Genomic DNA, 21,626 nt, shown 5'->3' with positions numbered 1-21,626 from the left:
TGACTCCATCTGCATGGATATTATCAACACAAATATATTGAGTCCTACAATTATCTCAGAATGTTTCCTGCGATTCAGTCACACGTTCGTGCCTCATACAACTTCGTCATGCTTTATGAATATGACGTGTGGTTTTCTTTCTTTCAGTGGAGGGTGATTTGTTTAAAGTAAAAAGGTTTCGTGATTTTAGTGCGATCACAGGCTGTACTTGGCTACAAAAGAATTGAGTGCGGTTGCTAGCATGTTGAGCGGTTAAACTAACCAAGAAGGCCGACCAGCTCCAGGAAGTTGTTCATGCCAATAAAAAAGAATATTCAAGGCACTACACACCGGATAATTTATTATTCTTATTACAATCTAGTGCTTTATTCAATGTGAATCACCATTGATTTTGTTTGAGTAATCCATGCAACCTTGTACTGACCAAAATAGAGGCGACGCTTTATGCCAGTGGTGTTCAACCTTTTTTACTACGCGAGCTACTTTTCTGTAAAACGTTATTCGGCGATTTACTCTCTTATACAGATCACATTCCCCCAACCTGATATCTGATTACGCACAAATAAACAACTAAAAATAAACAATTTAAAAAAATACACAACAAAAAACTTTTTTTGTGTATTTAAAAATTTATTTATCACTTTTAATTATTTTAATAAAACAAATATTTTAATACAACAACAAAAAAACAAAAAACAAAAAAAAAAAATATATATATATATATATATTGGAATAAAATATTTATTTCTCTATTTTGGAAAGCCAAAGTTAGAAAAAAGGACAGATTGATTACAAACTCACAAGTTACAGGAAATGCTGGTTGATTAAGAAAAAAGTGAATGTGAAATTTGGCATTGTTTGCACCACGCAATATATTTATAGTCAAGTTGATATGAAGAAGTGGCCAATCGCAGGCAATCATCCAAATGATCATTTGTAATTTGGTTTCTTAATTGATTTTTTATGACGGTCATATTTGAAAAAGCGGATTCTGACAAGTATATCGATCCGAAACACGATAGAATTTTTCGCGCAATATCAGTTAATACTGAAAATTTTTCATGTGCATACTTCCAAATGACTTCATTGTTTATTGATTTTAAATATAAACTATTCTGAATATTTATTATCTCAACTTCTATTTCAGCTTGGTTTATATCAAACAGCCCACTAATTTTATTTGAAATTTCTGTAATGTTCAAGTTTTCTTGAAATGGATTATTGATAAAAGATACAATCATTTCAGTTTTATTAAAATCTTTAAATCTTGAATTTATTTCTTCCTCAATTAATTCTATTTCACGAATAAATCCTTTTAAATCACAGAGAAGCATTTCTTGATTTTGTTCAAAAAAGTTTAATAAATATTGGAGATGTCTAAATTCGCGGTCATTTATATTTTTCTTTAATAAAAGTAAGTATTGTCGGAAAGTTTTAATTGAACTTAAGATGTCAATTAAATTTTTATCTCTACCTTGTAACTCTAAATTTAAATTGCTTAATTTCGTACAGAAATCTACTAAAAATGATAAGTGTAACAACCATCTTTTATCACTCAATTGTGGATAAATATCTCCTTTTTTATCAAGAAAAATTTTTATATTGTTAATTAATTCAAGAAATCTTTCTAAAAATTGACTTCTGCTGAGCCAGAGAACATTATAGTACAATAGACGTTCCCTATCATCATCTGCCTGTAATTTAAATAACCGCCATTGCAGGGTTTTTCCTCGAACAGAATTTACAATTTTAAATGTAATATCCTAAACATCTTTTGGGTTTAATCTTTTACTACACAGTACTTGTTGGTGAATAATACAGTGGTACGTTAAAATATCTGGATATTTGTCATCGTTTTTACATAATGAAATGAAGCCTGATTTATTACCTATCATTGCAGGAGCAACATCAGTAGTAATAGACACAAGTTTAAAAAGCGGAAGTTTGTGTTGTTTCATAAATTCATCAAATGCCGAAAAAATGACTTCTCCCCTAGTCCTTCCCAATAATGGTATAATTTTCAAAAGCTCTTCTTTACTTGAATAATCTTGAAATGCCATGTGAATAAATACCATTAAGTGATTAATATTAGTGAAGTCGTTTGATTCACCAAATTGTAATGAAAACGCAATACACTGGTGAATGCCTGATCATTCACCAGTGTATGAGTGATTAACCGGGCCGGGAAACTTTTCTCTGGCAATGGGAACTTTTCCTTTCGGTAATTTGAAGCCTTGTCTGCGGCCTAGAAGTAGTCTCTCTAGCGACGTCTCGAACCGAGAAGCTCCTTTCTGGAAGCGGGAAACTCCTCTCTCAAGCAACGTCTCCCAAGGCAGTCTCTCTGACGGCGATTATGAACTGGGCGGCCTCCTCTCTGACAGCAATTCTGGAACCGTTCTTGCTTCAGTCCCTTTTTATTAGGCCTCCTCTGAGACCTCGCATGAAGTTTGGCAACCCCAAAGAATCGGTATGAGTCTTTCATCTTGAGTTTCAAGTTTAGCACGCTTTTGTTCTCCTCCGCTTTCTCTTGATTGTAAGTTGCCCGCCAAAAAGTCCCTGGTCAGTCAGAAAGAGTTCAAACAAACTTCGGAGATGTTTACACTTAGAGCCTGCAAGCCTTTCTCATAGATACAAGTTTCAATAACAATCTTTCTAATGCCGCCATGTATAGCGTCGGCGACAAAAAAATTGCCTTTATTTTTAACACTTTAACACAGTGGTCTCTAAAGTAGTCTACATCGACCTTCAGGGAGTCGATATAACTTTGTTAGGGGTCGATTGGGAGTCGATAGAAAAATATAAGACATCATTGTACGGGTAATATTTAATTCGGTTAACCTGGATTACCTCCATTCTGAATTACCACGCAATTAAGAGTGAATCGTGGGAACAGTGACATGAATAGGACCTGTAAGATGGAGTAAGGTCATGAAAACAGTTCCGAAGGCCCATCATGTAGGCCAAAATGACGTATTTACCAATAAACTGATGTCGGTGGTTTCCACCTGGCACCGCCGCAGGAGTGACATTGCAAGACGTGCGGGGTTGCTTTATTTACTTATACTTACACGTATTCGAACCCAGTCTCATGTTTGCGAATCGACATACAAGTGAGCGTTAATGTTCTAAAATTCATCAACATACATATTAGGTAATATTAAAATTACGTAATAGTAAAATAGACGGGGTCGATAAAAAGTCAAGAAACTCTTGAAGGGGTTGACGGTCAAAGAAGTTTGGCGACCTCTGCTCTAACATATTCTTATTAAAGCAGTATGTACAGTTAGCTTCAAAAGAGTTATTTACAAAAATATCTAATACAAACTATACCGAGACAAACAAAGTTTATTTTTTTTACAATGCTCACATGGGACTTAACCTAAGTAAAAAAAAATCGATGTAATGTGCTTTGGAATATTTAATATTTAAGCTACAATCGAGTTTTTACACTTTGCTTATAATCGTATTCACTCAGCTCGCTTTTGACTTCCACTGATCCAATTAATTCATTTACCCGGACTTATAAGAAAATTACTGATTTGACATTTTTAACGAAAAATAAATAAACAATAGCAATACACTTGCTATTAAACGCGAATTAAAAATAATGCAAAATAATGATAAATAAAATGTTATGTTTTCAGTTTTAATTAAATTTGTAAGTAAAGAGGAATACACAAGAGATCGACCAAAAATCGCTCCGTGATCGACTGGCGATCGCGATCGACGGGTTGAACACCTCTGCTTTATGCTATTACACGTGTTTTTATGAGTTAACCACCCAAAAAAACGCATATTCTCTTCAAATTCACAACTTTTAAAGTATCAAATTAATCATTCCAGGTGTCTCTGTCATACAGTTTAATTCAACCCATGGAAAATTCTAAAGGAAAATGGTGGCGAGCACCCTACTCTCCCACTACCTTTTTAGTATTTCCGAATCGGATGTGAAAAAAAGTTTATAAAACAAATTTTTGTTGGTGAGTAGTTCCTATCTCGAAATCTTTCTCTATCAATCCGTGGTAGCCGTGGAACTCCCTACAAAATTACTCTCACAAATGAATAGAGACCGCGATATCAGTAATCAATATAATGTGCTGCTGATTAGTATTAGAATACCTTTTGGTTTTATTCTTTCTTAAACTTAAGAAAGAATAAAAATAATAAAATAAAGGAGAATTCATCTCAATGTTATACTTTTCTCTTTGTCCACGCGGTTAGCCGAGTGGCTATTCGTTTCCCAACCATATGCCTGGAAAGGAGTGTCCTGGGTTCGATTCTCGTTGCAGATGACGAGTTTCAGGATGTTTCTCAGACAAAGCGAAATTCACCGGTCTTGGGCGTGGAGTTCCCCCCCCCCCTGTTTATATGGGTTTTTTCCTCCCGCTAGCAGACAAACCAGCTCTGTGAACACTCACGGGAACAACGAGAAATAACTAACGAAGATCCCACCAGCCATAGGTCTGAATTGTCAGCTTTGCCGGTCGCGAACCCAGATAAAAATAAGGCGGTTCACAGACGTTGAATCACCATATTCGTATAAGCATTCGTATAAACGATATAAACGTTTATACGAATCCTCCAGATTCAACATACACTGTGTACTAATAATCAACTCATATATAAAGAGTCACTTTATTTTCATACTATACAATGTGGAATGCCGACAGACACGTTTGGTGGTTTCCAGAGTTGCTTAGCAGATGTATGCTGTTTTTTTCCCCAAGAAACCCTTAACACTACTTCTTAGGAACAGTAGAAATTTCAGCAGATGCATCTTTAAATTTTGAAGTTGAATTGTAGTGGGATGCAGTCCTAGAAAACAGAACCAAACAGTAAAATAAATATTTTTCTTAATTAAAAAAAAATCTTTAAATTTTATAAAATGTATCATTCTAACTTATATAGGGATGATTTTATAAGTAATGAAGAAAGAACACTGTGATAACATAAATACTCTCTCTCTATATATATATACGTTACATTTTTCAGAATCGATAATATTGCCTGCATGACCTACTGTGTATTTCTTTTTCATCTTTCTTTCTCACCACTTCTATTCGCACTGCTTCTCAGCTCTTTCCCATCTCATAATTTGAGTGGTCTACTGAGCTATCCTCACTAGGAATATGAAGCAAATATTGATGAATGAATGGTATCCCTTTTTAAAAATAACGCACTACGAAGTGCGTTAAATTCTAATAGTTATGCAGTACGTGTCTGACTGCAAATAGCTGAGGAAGTGTCCAAGTCATAGCTGATTATACAACCTTAGATATCTTTCTGTTGATTAAAGTGAAAATAAATTGAATACCCTCTGACCACCTGTGACTTTCCATATGGAAAATCTACGGACGGAAGATTCGAACCTATTTGATTAACAAGGATAAAACTGAATATACTTAGTGAAATTAATATCTGCGAACATTAAAACAAATGTCTGATTGTCTTCTTGGTTAACGCTTTTACCTTTGAAGGTCATTCTTAATGTCTCACTTTACTTGGTGAGATTTAAAGATTAGACTTCATATGTGAACGATCTCCATAGGTAAGACTAATATCGTAGGTCGATCCCGGTCTGATTTCAATGTTAGTGAAAAACGAGTTCGTATGTTTATTAGCCATTTGTCGAAAATGAAACCAGTGTCAGCAATAAATAATTAACTATGATATCGGCAACACTGAACATTCTTTAACCTAGAACTTCGGGTGATTTTCTTTCACCTGTTCATGAAACCTTAATAATATAATGAAAAATGAATTTCATCTGTTGACCTTATCATATTTTTATGAAAGTCTTATGCATGAAAGATTATCAACTATAGTAATGCAGAAGTCCTAAGAGATAGAAAGTCCATAAACTATTCTCTAGAGACTAAAACACAACCATCTCAAGGTGATAGTCTAGCAGCGATGAGGCTAGTGAGACCAAGAAAGAAATCGGTTCATACCTCTGATAGCAATTCTGATAAATGACTTTTCAGAACATAGCAATAGAGTTCTGAGAAGAGAAAAATGACGATAGTAAACCATAGATAATCATCATCATCATCTTCATCATCAGCTTTATTATCAGCCATTTTCAATCCACTGCTGGATAAAGGCCTTTCCAAGATTACTCTAAACTGTCTGTCCGATACTCCACTTTCCCATGTCAATCCTGCAGATCTGATGTCATCAATCCACAGTGATTTCTTCGGCGTCGGGGTGGATTTTCCTTTCGTAAAATCCAATCCAGTACTCCATCGTTGATCTTATCTTCGAGCATTATGCACAATCAATTTCGCCTTCAGATGTTTCGCTCTTCCTATGCTATCACAGATTTTGGTTTGGTTTCTTATCCACGTATTCCTTTGGAATCCAGTCTTGTAATACCAAACATACTACGAGGGTGGTCTGTAATGTTCTCGGCCTCGAATTCAGATCGCAACACTATCGACAAGATTTTTTTTCTAAGTTGGTACATCTGTCATAAGCATTCATGTGAAATTGCAAACCATTCTATCAAGCCGTTTGTTTTATACAGCTGTCTGGAGCAAAAGTGTTGTCTGTATCCCTTGAAATAGATAAAATTGGGTATCGTGCGGTTATGAAATTCTTTGTAAAAGAAAGTTTAATTCCAAAAGAAATTCGTTCGAAGTTCATAAACGTTTATGGGCACTCTTCTGATTTGTTTTTGATAATTAAGAAATGGGCTACCGAGGTTAATCGGGGCCATACCAGCCTTGAAGTTGATCCACGTGAAGGACGTCCAAAAAAAAATGTAACAACACCAGACATCATTGATCAAGTGCATTGTTATTGATCAATGAATTGATCAAGTGCAAGTGATATGTTATTGGATGACCGGCGAGTCAAAGTGAGTGAAACTGCTGAGACTATAGGCATTTTAAAAGAACGTGTAGGATATATTTTGCACGAAGAATTGCAAATGAAAAAGCTTTGCGCAAGATGGGTGCCGCGCTTGCTCGAATGAAAATCTGTGAACAATGCTTGAAGCGTTTTATCAAGAAAAAACTGATTTCGTGCATCGATTTACTACTATGGATGAGAGTTGGATTCATCATTTCACACCAGAATCCAAACAGCTGTCGAAACAGTGGACAGAAGCCGGTTATTCAGCGCCAAAGTAGATAAAGTCTTCTCATCGGCGTTTTTGGGATGCTAAAGACATTTTGTTATTAATCATCTTGAAAAGGGTAAAACAATAACCAGGGAATATTATTCCGATCTTTTAATCAGACTAGACGAAAACATTTTTTAGAAAAGACCCGGTTTGCAGAAGAAAAAAAAATCATCTTTCATCAGGACAATGCACCTGCCCACAAAGATGTTTTGACAATGGGAAAATTAAGGGATGTGCATTATAAATTATTGAAACATGCACCCTATTCCCCTGATTTGGCTCCCTCTGACTTCTCTCTCTTCACAAAACTAAAACTCTTCCTAGCTCCTCAACGTTTTTCTTCGAATTTAGAGGTGATTGCAGCTGTAGAGGAGTATTTTGCAGATCATACTAAGAACCACTACATGAACGGGATAATAGCTCTGGAGCATCGCTGGAATAAATGTATTAGTCCTAATGGAGATTATATTCTCCCTTAAGACTAATAGGAAAAATAAAAGTAAGTTTGTAATTATAAATTCGTTTTGCATTGTTAGGCTGAGAACTTCTCAGACCAACCTCGTAAATTGTGTTGCTCTTAATGTCTGAATTTCCTTTGCATCTAGTGTGCATGTTTCACAGCCATATGGTATTGTATTCCATTGGTATCTGTTGTCTTAAGTATATGTAATGATCTACTTGGTTAATTTCCTCATTATTGATTTTTATTATTTTATTATTTCTATGACCGCTGGTTGGACATAGCTATTGAACACAACATGGGTCTTATATAGGTTTAACTTTAGGCCAGCTGTTTTGCTAGGAGTTTGGAATTCATGGCTACGAGTCTGTAATTCATGCGCAGTCGAAGTAAAGACAACTTTTCATCTGCAAAGCGTAGATGGCTTAAACATCTTTCATTTATCTTCAGATCGTTTCCTTCACAATCAAGAAGTTTGAATAATTCTTCTAGGCACGATGTGAATAATTTTGGAGATATTTCCCGACCCTCTCTTATACCTGCCTGTAGTTCCACAGCAGAAATGTTTCCATTGAATGTATGCTGATTTGATAGTACTGATGTATGGCTCCTCCTCTTGTCAGTCTCGTAATGCCTTAAGTATTGCAAAGGTGTTCAGTGAATCAAAAGCTTTCTCATAGTCAATAAATCCAAGACATAGTGAAAATTAATATTCATTACACCGTTGACTAATCTTCTGTACAACTTGAATATGGTCCATTATATACTAAAGGACCTTCGAAAGCCTGCTTGTTCTTTTGGTTGTGCTATGTCTAGAGGCGCACAAAGCCTATGAGCTAAGACTTTTGTAAACACTTTGTAAACCACTGACAGTAGACTGATAGGTCGGTAGTTCTTCAAGTCTTCTACATCGCCTTTTTTATGTATCAGAATTAGGGTAACGAACGAAGAACATGGAACTTCTTCCATGTTCTTCGTTCGTCATTTTTCTTAAAGCATAAAGCAAATAGTTTTGCTAAGAGTGTATATTATTTCTCCAGTTTTTAGAGTTTCAACTATAACTGCATCCTGACCTGTAGTTTTCCCATTTTGCTCACTTTGGATACTTTACATTAGTTCTTCTGGTAAAATCTGTGGCATTCAGCTGTTTCGTAGTTCCAACTTCCCTGATTCTTTCATTTTCTTGGCATTTATAATTTAGTATTCCTCAATTTTTAATTGAGGCATACTATATTATAAAGACCTTCACTAATACATCTACTTTACACAGTCCAAGATGTCCCATTTTAGTCTATTCAGTTAGCCGTACTTCACTGCTCAGCGTCCTACAGTTTAATGTTTCAATGTCTAGTTTCCAATGGTAGCATCATCTGGTTACCCGGGGAATGAAGTTCAAGTGCAGATTGGTGAATGGCAATATTTTGCATTGGATCGCCAATGTGATCCAATGCGAAAATATTGTATTGGATCGCCAGTCCCAAAACCACTAATTCACGGCTCTTTATTCAACATAATATTCAGAGCTGCCCTGAAATCTAACGGCTGGTAGTCAGGGTGTTCCCCCTCTCTCATCCACCACCTAGGGGTGGCGCTCAGTATCCATTGGAAGCCCGAGAAACCATAGATATCAGTAAGTATTAGTAAAGATAATTTTGGTGTCAATAGTATAAAATGTTGACAAATGTTCAAAATATAATTCAAAACTTATAAATCTTTGAAATCTCACTTCATATTATTAAAATGCATCTGTTGAAGAGAAACACAAAACTATGAAGCTTTTACTTTCAAAAAAACCAATTTTAAAGAGCAAAATGTCCTCCCACGAAAAGTATCCTTATAATGGAATCAAAATCACAGTAAATTATCAATCCCTCTGAGTACATATCGGGACCGCTGAGCGATTGTCTTTTCGATGGTTAACTCCGTTTCACCACCATAAAGTTGCATTTGGCCTTAATGAACCTAGGAGGAACGTTCTTTATTTAGAATGATGCTTACTCGAATGCGATTTCAGAGAAAATATTTAAAAATAACATGGTTAGGCTTACAACGAATTATTACAGTTTGAATAGTAACAACTTTTTATAATTATGATTAATTGTTTCGAATAACCTTTTCTTTCTTTTTTTTTTAATTTCACAGTGAGCCATATCAGGAGGAAAGACAATTTAGCTCGGGAATTCATCTCGATCGCCACATCTTGCAAATATTTACATGGAGTCCTTTGGAAAGATTTCAATTAAAAATACAGTGCAAAGCAAACAAAGAAACTAATATTTTCTTATTTGGCCAGCAATCAAAGAAGAAACAAACCCGACGTTTACCTGAAGAGTATAATTCCTAAAATACGATTTTGAAACAAAACTATCTTCTAGTTGCAATCACACTCAGGAAAAAATTTCTTATATACTAAGATCACTTAAGCAACTTCCCATTTGAATCTCAAAAACGTTAGGTGTAAATAAGTAATTTTGTTCACGTAGCATACGTTATGGTGGATAGACGGGGATTCAGGAAGGAATTCATGAAAACCATTGCGGAAGAGATCATACAAATCACACCCAACCCAAATTATCACAATACAGATGAGAAACGTGACATTATCTAGAAAATAACAAAAATTCTATGTAGGGTTTTTAATGGACATTTTCGTAAATTAATACACATAATGCATTTTGGTCAAGTGCAAAGAATCGCCAGAATATTTGAAAACGTGATCTGTAGGAAAAATGAATTCCATTAGCAACAAAGGCAAAATGATTTATAACCGCATTTTTTTTTTCTGTTGAGTTTTAAATAATTTGATTGAACACTGCAAGGTGTACAACGTGAAGTCTTCAATCAAATTATTTAATAAAATTAAAAGTATGCAAATAAATTAATATAAAATTTCCTTCATTTTTCCATGAAGAAAGCTAAAACTCCTAATTTCAGTGCGCGCGTTTATTTCCAAGAATTTTAAAGCGTTGGGTGTCTGGTAAGCGAATAGTCCCTTAACCTACTGATGTCTATCGTAAAGATTTGTTAATATTACAACTTCGCCTCTAGCTCTTAAGCTGGATGTATTGCACCGATAAATTGCATGTGTTTAATGCCTGATTTGTCTGTTTTACGAAGTAAATAAACCGCTTTCCATTATTCGAAAACCTACCCTCATTCGCAAGAGACTGTTTAACTCCCCGTTACCCGAGAAGTCTGCAAAACGTTCCTACGTTATTGAATAACTTGAATTCGCTGCCTGTATGTTTAAAAGTAACAGAAGTCTTAGCGTTTTTATGAAAACAAAAAAGACTGAGAAATACACAAGGAGATAGAAAACATAAAATTAAAATAAATCTAGAAAATATTTAGAAAAATTATCCGCTTTGACATTTTTTCTCTACAGGATGATTCATAAGTCATGAAGGGGAGTAACATTTAATAACGCTTTTATTTATTAATTATTTTTTCCCTCTTCATAATGAAATACAGAGCCTGATTTTTTTTTGTTAGTTATGAAAAACCACATCACTTTAAATGCCTTCCATTTTTGGCTTCACGAAACGGACCCTTTCTACACTATTTGACAGTTGTTAAGATTTCTGGCTGCAGCGTCCCAATTTCTGTTTTTCTTCAGCTGTTGGATTGTCAAGAGCTTGTTCACACACACCGTTTCCTTCAGGCAACCCCATATCAACAAGTCGGGAGCCGTCAGATCTGGAGAACGTGATGGAGAATTAATTACAAATCTTTGCAAAATTATTTGCTCCCAAAACATGTGCTATATTTTCGAAATATAATTGCAAGATTTTGGTTCCTTGTTGGGGTGTGAACTTTCCCATAATTCCCACAGAAGGTATTCTTTAGAATACCTTCCAAAAATAAAATGAAAAAAATTAATAATCAAGAAGGTTATTCATATTTTAACCCCTTTGTGACTTAAGGCCATCCTGTATAAATCAAATAGAGAGATGAGAAGTAAATGCCAAAGAAGTCATGAAATTGCTTTTACCGGACCAGGATAAGTCTAAACATATTTTACCACTCTCGGCAATTACATTTTAGAAAAAAAACAAAAAAAAAAAACAGAGAGATTTTTTCCATAAGTTCACTCACCGTTGATGAACATGTTATCTGTTCAGGGAAACCGTCTTTTCCAGTCTTTCTTTCGGGCCATCTTTCCGGAAACTTTCTTCTGGAAGTCTATATCATTGGCGCGCTTCTTATTTGGATTCTCGTTATTGGCGCGCTTCTTATTGGGATTCTTCTTATTGACGCGCTTCTTATTGGGATTCTTCTTATTGACGCACTTCTTATTGGGATTCTGCTCATTGGAGCGCTTCTCATTGTAATTCTCCTTTTTGGAGTCCTCCTCATTGCAGGCATTTTCTTTATTAACATTCTGTGGGTTCGAAGATAAGGAAGATTGCTTAAGAACCAGGGAGACCAATGGACTGGTCTTCGGTGAACTATTAAGAACATAGCATTTTTCTGCTAAGTTGGAACACCGACCGCTTCTGTTGTAAGCGAAGAGATCTCTCAATTTCATACGAACGTTTACGTCCAAATTGGTTTGAGGTTGATCTAGATCTTCGGGATTCGATTGCTTGATTTCCATTGCAAAGCAAATTCCAAAAAGAAAGAAACTAAAAACGAAACGAATATAGTTTTATAGAGAAGGGAAAAATTTATATGAAATATATATTAATAAGATAAATATTAAAATTCTGCACCACTGAAGTTTGGTACATAGGTTGAGACCAATGTTTTATTTTTAAATTAGGTATTAGGACAGCATAAAACGTTCTTTGTTGTGTTGAAATCGAGACACTTCGCAGACCATTTAAAATTTTTCACATCATTTTCATGAAGGCATGTAGCAGCAGCATCTGCAGAATACCGTGGTCCACTGTCGTGTTGATTTAGATCTAGGACCGTTAAGAAAAGACACCGCAATATTGGATGAATAACATTATCCAAACGTGCATATTATGAGAATTCATCCTTAGATACTACAGTTCTTCGAGTACAAAGAAACGTTAGTATATAACAGGTCATAAAATAGAACTTTGTACTATTTGAAGATTTAGTCTAAAATACAAAGAAATCGTATCGTGGCCATGACATCCATTCATTCATTTCTGCCATGACCTATTCACGAAAACTAAGCAGTTTTTTCAATATATATATATATATATATATATATATATATATATATATATATATATTAAAAATACCAAGCAATTTTAAACCTGGTTTTACTCCATTTCCCAAGTAAGCAAACAGACAAACAGGTCACGTTTGCTCCTGCAAGTGATGCAAGACTAGCTGATTCTACAGGTAGTGCAAGACCAAGGCAACTCGTGGTAAAGGTGGAATAAGCTCTGATCACTAATCTTAATATTTACCCTTAATGCCAAAACACATCTCCAAGAAGGGGATGTATAATGTTTTGTATTAAAGGCAAGGGGGCCACTACCCAGACCGGTTTCGACCTTTATTGAGGTCTCATTAGTGGGAGCCAGGCTAGAAATACCAAGATTTTAGTAATACAGAGCTTATAAGTATTTTACCACAACAAGTTACCATAAGGTGTTTTAATCTTATTAAATAAAAATCTCAGGAGGAGATTTTTATTTAATGCCACCTTTACCACGAGTTGCCTTGGTCTTGCACTACCTGTAGGATCAGCTAGTATTGTATCACTTGCAGGCTCAAACTTGACTTGTTTGTCTCTTTGCTTACTTGGGAAATGGAGTAAAACCAGGTTTAAAATTGCTTGGTATTTTTAACATTTATTATACCCAAGGTATAATACTTTCTACACACACACACACACACACATATATATATATATATAGTTTATTGAGGTCTCATCAATGGGAGCTATATATATATATAGCTCCCACTGATGAGACCTCAATAAAGGTCGAAACCGGTCTGGGTAGTGGCCCCTTGCCATTAATGCATGGCATCATACATCTCTAAGAGATGTGTTTTCATTAAGGGTAAATATTAAGAATAGTGATCAGATCTTATTCCACCTTTACCACGAGTTCCCTAAGCCTTCCACTACTCTGCGAGTCATCCAGACTTGCACTACTTGCAGGCGCAAACTTGACTTACTTGTCTGTTTGCTTTCTTGGGAAATGGATTAAAACCAGGTTTAAAATATATATATATTTTATTATATATATATATATATATATATATATATATATATATATATATATATATATATATATATATATATATATATATATATATATACACCCTTCAAGGGCTCACTCTAGTGAGTACGGGCAGGGCGAACCCGAGGCACCTGAAGCTGGACCACCCCGTACTTCATGTAATATACACCTGTTATATTATCTGTAGACTGGTCCCTATTCTTCTTTCCCTCTATATTTCTTTTCACCTTGCTCCTAATGCTATTAGAGTATTCGAGGGCTAGGTGTGATTCTGTTCTATTTACCTATTTTTTATCTCATGCACCTACCCATCCCCAGTTAAAAATGGTGAAGACAAATCATAACTCTATACCGCATCGGTCGTCGCGCGGGTTACCAAGGACAGCACTGGATGTTAGGCTTTCTGGACAGCCAGTGACAATTGGGCTACAGGAGCAAGATCCACAGAACTCGAAAGTATTTACTAGGAAAAAGTGGAGCATGGCTGAAAATAGACAAGTCATGCAGTGCTTCTACAGTTCAAACCCATCAGTTAGGGGATTTCAGAAACGAATGTTCCAACTTTGGCTTGAACGACACCCAAATTCTGAAATTTCATCCGAAAGGCTGATGCAGCAACACAGCTTTATTATCAAACGCAAGGTATTTAGTGAACTTGAGCTGGAAGCACTGAAACCTCCAGCTGTAAAAGGAGACCGTACTGAACCTGAAGTGACCAAGAATATGAATGGAGCAGAACCAGATTCCAACTTGCAGAATGCTGAAAATTTTGAAAATATACAAATAGTTGAAAGGAAGCTATCAGACAAGGAACAAGAACTCGCACGAAAAATTATTGAACAAATGAACAGCAACCAGGAACGAGTTAGGCTACCAGTATTGAGACAAGTACCTCAACAAAAACTGAAGGAACTCCTACAAGAGGACAATAAAGCTGCAAGGGATTTTCCTACTGGAACTATTGGGCAAACGAATCAACTTATGTATTCAATAGCCTACGTCGTAACATCTGAATTAGGATATAAGATTAGTGAACCCAAAAGCAATAAGGCTCAGGAGCCAAAATGGAAGCATCGGCTGGAGAATAAAATTCTTAAACTCAGAGCAGACGTGAGCAATTTGAAAAACCTTAAGGAAAAGAAGCTGAAAAACACAAAAATTGAACAATACAAGCAAAATTCGATGTTTCACGCAAATCAGCACCAGTTTTACAAGAAAATTGATTGCTTCAGGAATGATAACCTTAAAGAAAATATAAATATAAATATCAGAGACAAAGGAAATACACTAAAGTTTTGGAAAAACCTATGGGACACCCCTAAGAGCACAATAACAAGGCAAAATGGATTGAACAAATTACGAATGAATCTCAAGAACGAGAAATGGACCAACTGAAAATAACAACAGAAATGGTTCAAAAGCAAGCTAAAAAAAATAAAAAATTGGTCAACACCTGGGAAGGATGAATTACATGGCTACTGGTTGAAATATCTAACAGGCTTACATGAAATACTTGCTAACTAATTTTATGATGTTTTAGAAGGAAAAAGAAGAGTGGCTCACAACAGGGAAAACGTTTTTGATCATAAAGGATAAAGAAAAAGGTCCAAACTCTGAAAACTTCAACCAATAACCTGCCTGCCAACAACTTTGAAGCTACTCACAGGCATACTAGCTGATAAAATATACAGCTATCTTAAAGCAAATTCTCTTCTCTCAATTGAAAAAAAAAAGGTAACAGCCAAAATTCAAGAGGCACAAAAGACCAATTGCTGATTGATAAAATGATTCTTAAAAATTGCAAAAGTAGAAAAACCAACCTTCATATCGCTTGGATAGATTATAAAAAAGTTTGATTCCGTGCCTCATAGGTGAATTTTAAAATGCACAAAACCAATCGGTATTAGCGAAAACGTGCAAAACCTTTTGCAATCAAGCATGGAAAACTGGAAAACAACGTTGGTTATAAAGAGAGAAGAAATTGGAAAGGTAAACATTAAAAGTGGCATCTTTCAAGGAGACTCATTATCTCCTCTATTGTTTATATTGTCATTGATCCCCTTAACTAGAATTTTAAATAAATGGTAATAAATTTTATATAAATGGCTCATGGTTATCAAACTGCGCAAAAGAGCGCAAAAGATATCTCACCTTTTATACATGGGCGATCTGAAGTTGTATGCAAAATCAGAGAATGAACTTGGATCATTGCTTAATACTGTGCACATATTGAGTCAAGATATATCAATGGATTTTGGCTTAGACAAATGTGCAATTGCTGGAATAACAAGAGGAAAGTTTGAAGATATCAACGAAATTGAGCTGCTCAATGGTGAAATAATGGAGGCAATAAAATTCGAAGACAGCTACAAATATTTGGGAATTTTAGAAACATCACAAATTCTGCAGAATAAGATCAAAGAAAGGACTAGAGCAGAATACATGAAACGATTAAGAAAACTCCTTAAGTCAATGCTTAATGCTGGAAATTTGATAAAAGCAATTAATACCTGGGCAATACCTGTTCTGAGATATTTAGCAGGCATTGTTGAATGGACCCAGCTAGAGATGGAAGATTTAGATCCAAAACTCGAAAATTAATGACAGTGCACCATGCCCTCAATCCTCGCAGAGACATTGATAGGCTCTATCTATCACGTAAAAAAGGAGGTAGAGGATTATTACAAGTGAAGCAAGTTATTGAAGAAGAAAAACGAAATTTGAATAATTACCTGCAGCAAATAACGGAAAAATTTCTAATTGAGGTAAGGAAAGAGGGTTTATTTAAACCCATGGAGACAAAATTGGAATACAAAACCAACCAAGTAAAAGTGAGAACTGAAAGATAGAAAAATAAGGCATTGCATGGAAAATACCTTAACAGCATAGAGGACAGCGCTGACAGCAACTTGACCTGGCAATGGTTGAAAAATGGAGCACTAAAGAAAGAAACAGAATCAGTAATTTTTGCAGCACAAGAACAGGCCATTAAAACCAACGTTATGAAGACAAAAATACAAAAAATTCAAGAAGACAGTAAATGTAGATTGTGCAAAAAAAGGAAGAAACGGTAGACCGCATTATAAGTGGATGCAGCAAAATCGCACAAATTGAGTACCGTAAAAGGCATGATAACGTAGCTAAGAGAATCCACTGGCATTTATGTAAAAAGTATGGGTTTGAAGTATCTAAAGACTATTGGAAGCATTAAGTCCACCAGAACGTGGTTGAGAATGAAAAAGCTAAAATACTCTGGGATTTCAAAATTCAGACTGACAAAAGCTTGGAATGTAATACACCCGATATCGCAGTGGTTGAGAAAAGTGAAAACAAGGGTGTTAAGTTTATCGAAATATCAGTACCAGGAGATAGTAGGATTGACAACAAAGAAAATGAAAAAATTACAAAATATCGCAATTTGCAAATCGAAGTTGAACGAATCTGGCAAAAGAAAACGAAAGTTGTCCCATAATAATAGGTGCTTTAGGCGCCATCTCTAAAACATTGAAAAAACATCTAGAAGCACTCGAGTTAGATGGATTAAAAATTGGGCAGCTCCAAAAGGCCGCTTTGTTCGGCAACGCATTCATTTTCAGAAAGTATTTCCACAACTCATAGGCCCTTGGGTAGGGCTCGAATTAGTGGATTTTAACCAGCCTGTTCTTAAGACTGAGGAAGCAAATCAAGCTTTGATGAATATTATATATATATAAAGTGTAAGCATGTTTCTTCAACAAGTGATTCCCTTCAAGAATATCGAAACGATTCTTAATTAATTTGTCGATTGCTTTGTCAGTCAATACTAACATCAAACAGTCTGCAATTGCACTTTATTCTATGACGCACCTTTTAGTTAGCAAATTTTAATTACCTCGAACTTCTTGTTAATTACTTCTACACACATTCGTTTCTTGAAGTTTTCACCTCATCGATAGACCATCGCTTGCAACATTTTCACCTGCTCAATATACATAATTTTTTATTTGCCACGTTGAACTTTATCATTTGCCAAGAAATTCCGTTTATTCAACTCATCCTACAGGATCTCTACATCATTTTTAGTTATTCTTCCTCTATTAATTTGGCTTCATTAGCAAACAACTGGATTTTACCTCCAAATCATCAATGCAAAAATGAAACAATAGTGTGAACCAGGGGCAGAGTCTTGAAGCCTGTAATTTCTCATCTTCAATCGCATTGATTCTACTCCACTATGTACTTCACTATGATAGTTGTCTGTGCATCAGCCACACTCTTATCGATGCCACATTCATCTTATTCATCCACTTCGCCCACCTTTGCTGAATATCACGTTGAACTTGATCATTTTTCCACTATCTCAGACTTTCACTTCCCAGGAACTTAACCAGGCAGTAAATTGAGGATTGGGAAGGCGGCTGAACTCGAGAACATCTACCTTGAATTCATTAAGAACTGTGTACTAAAAACTACTAAATGGCTTACTGCTATGCACAATAATATCCTGGACTTTGGCATACTTCCATCAATTTTTAAAAGATCTAAAATTATTGCTGTCTTAAAACCTGAAAAAGATCCTACAACTGCTTCCAACTACCGTCCTATCGCCTTGTTAAGCATCTGCCTGAAACTTCTCGAAAGAATGCTATACAACAGAATTTCTTAAAGTATAAGTAACAGAACTCCACAGGAAGGCTGGCTTCAAACCTGACAGAAGATGTTGCTATCAAGTACTGGCCTTTATAACCTTTATAGAGAACGGTTATGAAATACAATCGAAAACATTTGCGGTATTCGTGGATCTCTGCTGCCAATGACACAGTGTGGAGAGAGGATCTTATCTTAAAATTCCTAGAAACTATCCCATCACCAAAACTAGCCAACTTAATTAATCAAATACTAGCAGGCAGATGGATACAGGTATCTCTCAATGAATCCCAAAGTAAATTCGTTAAGATTAAAAATGACCTACCTCAGGGGTTAGTTCTTTCCCCATTGCTCTTTAACTTATATATTAGTGATATCCGAGACAGCATCACGGGGATTCATGTATGCTGACGATATTGCCATTGTAACTGAACATTCAACATTACAAAAAGCTGAGAACACCTTAACTGAAGATTTGACTGTATTTGATAAATACTTTAGACGATGGTGATTACAACTTAACCTGAACAAAACTGAAGAAGGATCCTTTCATTTAAGTAATATCCAGGCCAACTATATCCCAAAAGTTTACTTCAGAAATAAACAGGTGAAATTTAACAATCATCCAAAATACCTAGGAGTTACCCTAGACAGAAGTATAACATTTAAATATCATCTAGAAAATATTGCTGGAAACTTAAAAACTCGTAATAATATAATGCATAAACTTGCTGGTACTTCTTGGGGTGCTGATGCCAACACACTGCGTACTACCGCACTGTCTTTGGTCTATTCCACAGCAGAGTATTGTGCTCCTGTGTGGCTGAACAACGCGCATGCTTCTTTAGTCGATGTCCAGCTGAATCAAACTATGAGGATAATTTCTGGAGTTTTAAGATCTACTCCTGGCTACTGCCTCCCAACTCCCAGTAACATAGCTCCTCCTTCGCTTCGCAGGACCCCAGCCTTAAGCAAACTATGGACAAAAATAATTGGAAACAGTTCCTGGCCTATCCACCAAGACATTTCCTTCCATACCTCAAAAAGACTGAAATCCAGGCATCCTGCCTGGAGGAGTGCAATAGAAATAAACGACCAGAACTTCTACCTATGCAACTCATGGAGAGAGTATTGGTTTCAACGTACCTCCAATCTTCAAATTCCCAATTCAAATCCGACATCTCGTCTGGAGAGCTTAAATCTCCCTAGACATGTCTGGACCACTTTAAATCGGATCAGAACAGGACATGGGGAGATATAAACATCTCTTGCATAAATGGAGCTGGTCCGATACTCCAAACTGTGAATGCGGAAGAGGGATCCAGATTATAAATCACATTGTGCTTGAGTGCCCTATCTACTCATTCTCAGGTTCTAAAAGGGACTTTTTTAAACTGACCCCAGAATCCCTGGAGTGGATCCGGGATTTAAGGATTAATCTCTGACTCCTGATTCTTAATTTTGATGTATAATCATTTCAACCTAGTGTACCCCTTTAATATGATTTTTACAATTGTTTTTATGCTGTTTTATGTAATGTGTATGTATTACCCCGAGACCTGTACATCATACGCTAAATAAATAATGCTGAAAGTCGTGTGATATCATCTTAAAAGACTTTTTGAAGTTTAGCGGTATTATAGTTCGGTTATTTCTCTATCCATTTCCACTTTCACTTTATTATAGGAAGAAAATATTACTAAATAAAGCCAAGACGTCCATTTAACAACCTACTTACAATAATTCATTATAAACTTTTCCCTAATCCCTACACTACTTCGGAGATAGTACAGTTCTTCGAATACAAAGAAAGGTTAGTATCTAGCAGGTCATGAAATACAACTCCGTACTATTTGAAGATTTAGTCCAAATTACAAAAATCATATCGTGGCCATGGAATTTGGCATGGCACGGTTGTGCCAACTATTCATTCTGACCTTACAGACGGTAGCACAAAGTCCGATATGACCTCCCATTCCACACTATTTTTCATTTGAAAATGTCAAATATCCGAAGTGCCTCGAATTCATTTTCCTCAGTTGTCACATTACTTTTTTCACAAGTATCATATGCCCTTTTTTTTAATTGTATCATTTATTTCTTATTATGATTTTTCTAAATGCAATTTCATTCATCGGGGTTATTCTATATTACCAGTAAACAAAAAGATTTCCTCTCAATCCACTTACCTTATCAGTGACCATCTAATCATTTGTACACTAACGTCCTTTGTATGCATTCCTCACAGTTTGCTATTTAATCTAAGAAAATAATTGTTAGAGCAAATTCTTTTCAAACGTTGAGAGCGTAGCATGCGTAGAACAGAAAGAACCCAACAATACAAAAGGAAGTTGTTGAGAAAAATGCTTCTTTTCGTATTAATGACTTCACAAAACATCATCTGCTATTGGATGCTACTTTCTTTACGTCAAGGAAAGTCGTGATATTTCGTAGAAAGGCGTTATCATACATGTACCTTCGGAAACCAGTTTGGGACAGCGCAGTGCATTAAAACATCACCATCTTTGATATCAACATTACAGGATTTAAGGAAAAAAGGGGATAAAAGTTTGATATATTAATCACTGATTTTAATAACTCTCAAATATTAATCCTTAAGAAAGGTGTGAACAGCTTAGTAAACAAAGGGACGATTTTGTTTTTTCAAATTTTAATGCTGAAATGTACGTTTTATTAACAACTCGATAGACATTTATTAGAAAACTTTTATTAAACATTTGACAGATAAAAGAAGAAAATTTGTATATTAATTGGAAAAAAAAATTCAACCTCCGGTACCCACATTGTGGGCAAATTTGGTGCATGACCCTCGCAATATTAAAACGTTTTAGTTCTAGTTGTAGCTTCTGCCAATTCTTCCACACTAGAAAAAATGCTCCTGTTTTCCCAACAAATTATTGAAATATTATTTTATTATCACTCAAAATCTCACAATAAAAGTACCCTGAAAACAGAAAAACTATTTAAATCCTATTTTAAACACAGAAATTAATAATCCTTACAAAAGGGTTCAGTGGTTTGCGAACAGCAATATAAACCATGCACCCCACTTTCTTCCAAGTCTGCTCATGCCGTCTGAAAACAAAGCTTCAAAAATACGACACTGGGTTTCTTGGTATCTTCTTGCTAACACATGGCACGAATGTGAAACAGGTCTTTCAATCTTTGGTGTGGAGCTGCCATAAAAATATAAATCATAAATGAAAATTTATCATTGTTAACA

General features: G+C 35.5%; 1 protein-coding gene across 1 annotated transcript; it reads right to left on the bottom strand.

The window, feature by feature from the left end:
* Positions 1–4,621: 4,621 nt before the first annotated feature.
* Positions 4,622–20,707, bottom strand: LOC150103835 (uncharacterized). Its single transcript, XM_090397033.1, has 3 exons — positions 20,572–20,707; positions 11,682–12,211; positions 4,622–4,815 (listed from the first exon to the last, which is right to left on the bottom strand). Exons 1-2 carry the CDS (start codon positions 20,619–20,621, stop codon positions 11,704–11,706), a joined length of 558 nt encoding a protein of 185 aa, XP_090253159.1. The 5' UTR covers positions 20,622–20,707; the 3' UTR covers positions 4,622–4,815; positions 11,682–11,703.
* Between the last annotated feature and the right edge of the window lie 919 nt (positions 20,708–21,626).

This window comes from Typopeltis vanoorti, chromosome 8 (genome assembly GCF_054136105.1).
Source record: "Typopeltis vanoorti isolate ZY-2024b chromosome 8, IOZ_Tvanoo_1.0, whole genome shotgun sequence".
In the NCBI taxonomy this organism is placed as follows: domain Eukaryota; kingdom Metazoa; phylum Arthropoda; class Arachnida; order Uropygi; family Thelyphonidae; genus Typopeltis; species Typopeltis vanoorti.
This window is presented reverse-complemented; position numbering and strand designations above follow the sequence as displayed.

Bases quoted from the DNA above. Each gene is read 5' to 3' on its own strand.
- LOC150103835 (XM_090397033.1), bottom strand. From the start codon at position 20,621: ATGCATACAAAGGACGTTAGTGTACAAATGATTAGATGGTCACTGATA. The intron at 12,212-20,571 runs GTAAGTGGATTG...TTTCGTTTTTAG, and splicing joins ATTAGATGGTCACTGATAAG to TTTCTTTCTTTTTGGAATTT.